Source organism: Sinocyclocheilus anshuiensis, unplaced genomic scaffold (genome assembly GCF_001515605.1).
Source record: "Sinocyclocheilus anshuiensis isolate Anshui unplaced genomic scaffold, SAMN03320099.WGS_v1.1 scaffold749, whole genome shotgun sequence".
Taxonomy (NCBI): domain Eukaryota; kingdom Metazoa; phylum Chordata; class Actinopteri; order Cypriniformes; family Cyprinidae; genus Sinocyclocheilus; species Sinocyclocheilus anshuiensis.
Window position 1 is genome coordinate 188743 of NW_015536489.1, and position 5180 is coordinate 193922.

General features: G+C 35.8%; 1 protein-coding gene across 3 annotated transcripts in view; it reads right to left on the reverse strand.

Moving 5' to 3' along the window:
* trim44 (tripartite motif containing 44) overlaps positions 1-5180 on the reverse strand; it is a 58019-nt gene that overhangs the window by 7664 nt on the left and 45175 nt on the right. For all 3 annotated transcript variants that reach the window (XM_016481487.1, XM_016481479.1, XM_016481496.1), the window contains exon 5: positions 4177-4196. In XM_016481487.1, the coding sequence (XP_016336973.1) occupies positions 4177-4196 (20 nt within the window). The remainder of the gene's footprint in view (positions 1-4176; positions 4197-5180) is intronic.

A 5180-nucleotide genomic window follows, 5' to 3' on the forward strand; every position in this document is an offset into this window, starting at 1 on the left:
GCTGCAATATAACAAAGAGTGAAAAATTTAAGGGGGTCTGAATACTTTCCGTACCCACTGTATATATATATATATATATATATATATATATATATTCTATTTTAACTAAAGCCGAAGTGTCTTCGTCTTATGTATATATAATAAGTATTGTACCACGATGATAATACTACTACTACTACTACTACTAATAATAAATGCATGAATATTTAAATCTGACGCATTTAGTAGGTAGTTTAAACCAATGTTTTTTATGTTTAAAAAGCCTATTACAATTATGACAACATGACAATATTTTTGGTGAGTTTATATTGTAATACATTTCTCATAATGTAATGATTGTTATTACATTATGAGCTCAAGGTTTTATTACGTTTTGAGAAAATTATTACATTATGAACATTTTATTACAATAATAATGTAATACTTATTACAATATTTGCAGTTTTTACATTCTGTGCAGTTATTACATTATGAGTTGCTACATTGTTAACAGCAGGTGTTCATTACAAATGCTTACTTACTAATGAATTAAATCATCATTTAATGAATCACTTAATTATCTCATTAACTTTAACTCTTTGAGGACTTGGGATTTGACTTTAGACTTGCTTGTGACTTGAAAGTCCCACCTCTGCTTTATCTTGAAGGATTTGCTATCCTGTGGCTGCCTCATGTGGAAAACATTAGTATTATGGTCTTCATCTCTGAATCACATTAATATAAATGGCTAATATATTTTTTTAATAATTACAAATGATTAATGATTACTTTATTGATAATATACCCACATTAAACTCAAATTCACTGATCCTGTATCTTATTTCATGCTTTAACAGTTGAATTTTCTAATTACATTTTTAAGCAGTAATGATTCATTATTATGTCACTTGTTAAACGGTTATTTAACAATTGCATTCAGTCCTGCTCCCTGCATTAATAGTGTGATTTAGTTTGTTGTGTAACACAGGGATCCTCAAATCTGGCCCACGAGATCCACTTTCCTGCAGAGTTTAGCTCTAACCCTAATCAAACACACCTGAGCATGCTAATCAATGTCTTCAGGATCATTAGAAAATCACAGGTAGGTGAGTTTGATCAGGGTTGGAGCTAAACTCTGCAGCGCATTGGCCCTCCAGGGCAAGATTTGAGGAACCCTGGTGTAACATTAGCAAAGAGTGGATGAACTTTATTTTTAATTAAGTTCCAGATTGTGTCAGTAAGACACTGTTCATTTATTTACTTCAGTTTACTGTGGATTTGCTTTTAAACAAGTTCAACACAGGTTTTTCAGAGACTGAAAATAAAAGATGATGCAGTGCCGACTATATTGGATCCGACAGTAATGTCACAACTAGGAATGGGCGATATAACCAAAATCTTATTTCATGGCATGATAAATTTTATTCAGTACGTTTATTTAACATTAGGGGTGCAACGATCCATCGATATACATTGATTAAATGACGACGTAATCGATGCCACACGTAAAATATCGATATCTGTAGTATAAATAGGCACCTTATTCTGACACTGTCCACATTTTCACCAATGTCAGTCTATGCATTACCGCCAACACGTGCATTCTCGTTCAAACTCACGTGTCGGCACGATAAGACTGCCTGAAGGGTGAGCGGAAAAGACGCTCGGGATTGTTGACGGAATTGTCGAGTGCTTGTGAGAAGTTTTCAGCACGCAGTGACACGCACACATCCAAAGCACACGCATACAGAGACAGCTGCATCGACAGCGCGCTAATACTTGAGCTCTCTTCCGTTTTTTTGTGCATGGATGAAGAAAAACAGACCAAATTACATCAACATGTGCGCCTTGGCGAATATCCTAGTAAACACACTTAAGATTACTGATCTTGTGGGCGACTTAATTTTTTTTCAAATATTTATTTTTCTTTATTATTTAAAAAAAAAAAAGGCCTATTTTTTGTTGTGAATGTCCCAATTGAGGAACAGGATGTGAAAATGTAAGATAAATGTTCATGTTATATGTTTTGGTTGCATTTGTGAGTTAATAAAAATATAGATGGTTGTTTAAAATAGGTATATAATATAATAATATCGATCGATATTCTCCTGTATCGAATTGTATCGAAATCGTATCATAGAATTTTTTGAAGTATCGGCCAATATCGTATCGCTGGGTATGAGAATCGATATTGTTCGTTGTATCGTGACGAACCATCCGATTTATACCCCTATTTAACATGTAATAAGAAATACTACATAAATTGAAAAATCAAGTGTATAACTAACACTGTACAGTCTTAAATATATGAATCAAATGTGTACTGATTCTTATTAAAGATCCAAAAGTGATTCAAGAACAGTGAGTGATTTTCTCTGTCTTTTGTTGTTTGATTAACATTAATGACACAGAGAGCAGCAGGTTTATTAGACTGCTGTCCCTTTAAGGCCCTGCACCAAAATGCATCTCAATACCAGGTGTAAACAGGTTCTAAGACTGACTGCATGGATCCAATACACTGAAACACATTTGTTTTTTTCACAACTGTTTGTTAATTTAACTTATGACAGACTGTGTTCACATTTACATTTACATGTACATTTAGTCATTTAGCGAATGCTTTTATCCAAAGTGACTTACAAATGAGGACAATGGAAGCAATCAAAATCAACAAAAGAGCAATGATACGCAAGTGCTATAACAAGTCTCAGTTAGCTTAATGCAGTACATGTTTTTTTTTTTATTATATATTAAATAAAAAGAAAAACAGATAGAATAGAAAAAGAATAGAGCAATTAGTGTTAAAGGCCTTTTTTCACGTGAATACTTCACATGACAGGCATTTGACATAATTATGTGTGTATTTGACCTTTCGAGATGCAAAAGAGAACTGAATTCGTGATTGCACGTTGTCTGAGAGAGTACACGTTGGGTCTATGTCTATGTACCACAAGTTTTTTTCACTGCTTTTAACTCTATTTAACATCTAGCCTGGCCCTACTCTCATGCATGTTTCATTATAAGTCTTAGGTCAGTTGTATAACTTTTAAGTAGTACTGTGCTGTGCGGATATATTTTCATACCACAAAATCAACAATTTAGCAAAATCTCTAATGACAGACACTTTGTACCATGGTAATGATATATACCATCACACCGCCCAGCCCTAGTCTCAAAACACAATTGTAATGTGTTTTTACCAAGTATCACTATTGCTTTGTCTGTTATAGACTGTTTTATATGTACGGAGTATTTATGTTTTTAACCAAAATGACCCATATTGTTTTCACAGCAGCATCTTTCAAATTTTTGTATTATGCAAAACTGTTACTCAATCATAGTAGTGGGTGTTGACCATAGACTGTATAAAAACATGGACGTAGTGTCCGTGACGTAGGTCTGTAGGTTTCCGAAGAGCGTTTTTGAAGCCTAAAGTAGGCGGAGCCGGCCGTCGCCATCTTGGCAGCGCATCACCGCACGTCACTCCCGGATAATCGAAAATGGGCAAATAGGCAGGAGCTGGTTGCTGAAACCACGCCCATCTAGCTCGACGGTGGTGACAGCAGCGGCAATCCACCTGTCACTCAAGTGGCCACGCCCTTAATTATGCAGAACTTTAAGGCTTAATATAATTTAAATGGATGAGTTATAAAAAAATATTCACCCCCCTCACAGTTGTCATGAAGGGCAAAATTAGCTATATAGACCAAAACCACTTTTTGTACCAGGCTACAAACATATTTTTTTTCTGCTGTAAATTTGGGCATTTTAACATGGGGAGTGTCTATGGGACTGACTCCATTTTGGAGCCAGCCTCTAGCGGCCAGTCGATGAATTGCAGTTTTAGTCACTTCTGTGTTGGTTTCACTAAAGAGACCGGAAGGTTGCCGCTTGGCGTTGACTTGTGAGTCTTGAATGTGGCACACCTATGTTTTAAAGAGAAAATCGCCTATAACTGCTAAATTAAAATATACACTGTATATATATATAATTTTTTTTTCCTGATGTAAAAATTACAAGTGGACCTCAGAAAAAAATACATTATAAAATTATAATTTTTTAACAATTAAATAATAATAACAATAATATTAATAATAATAATGCAGTTCATGACCCTTTCACTGAAATGCCCCTGCAGGTCAAACTCTGAGGAACCGCAGCAACCTGACAACAACCCAATTATTTTAGATCTCTTACCTTAGCCTCAAATCAGGATTCTGAAAGGAAAAAAAAAAAGCACAGAAAAGGGTTATTTATTTGAGATCACTGTTCTACTGGTATGCCATACATTACAAAAATTCATACAATTCCCAGGCTAGTTTATCATACTGTAACATGTTGTTTGCTAGACACCATTCAGTTAATCTCTATATTAAGTTTCAAGATTCATCAGTCATTCCTGTTCTGTGATATTACAGTATATTTCAGCCCTTATTTATGCACCCTAAACAAGGCCTGTCGCAATTATCAATATATCGACTTATTGCGCAATATATGTACATGACCTCAATAATTTTTGGTGATGCAATATATCGCCCATTATATTTACTTAAAGGGGTCATATGATGCTGCTAAAAAGAACATTATTTTGTGTATTTGGTGTAATGAAATGTGTTTATGCGGTTGAAGGTTCAAAAAACATTATTTTACACATACTGTACATTATTGTTTCTCTTCTATGCCTCGCCTTTCTGAAACGCGTCGATTTTTACAAAGCTCATCGGTCTGAAAAGCAAGGTGTGCTCTGATTGGCCAGCTATCCAGGGCGTTGTGATTGGCCGAATACCTCAAACATGTGACGGAAATGTTACACCCCTCACTATACTGTGATGCCGTGTCCCGGCCGGAGTGACGAGACAAAAACATTAAAACCCACGAGGCATTTGTTGCATCCAGTGGGGACATAATTACGGATTATAATGACTTATACTGTCTTTTTACGCATTGCATTGCATCGCGCCGCGTAAGCATAAAACCCTGTCTGCATTTGTGATCGGAGAAGCATGACGAAGCGGATATCGTCCTCTTTTGGAAGCGGATATCGTCCTCTTTTGTTTCGCTTGCACAGCAAAACACAGCATCTTCACGACATGGCGGCGGCGGCAACAACAATACTACAGCGAGAATAAAAGTTACGCCTTCTTTCTTTGCGTGAACATTTGGGCGGCGTTATGCAAATCTTCCCACATAGTGAGGTAGAT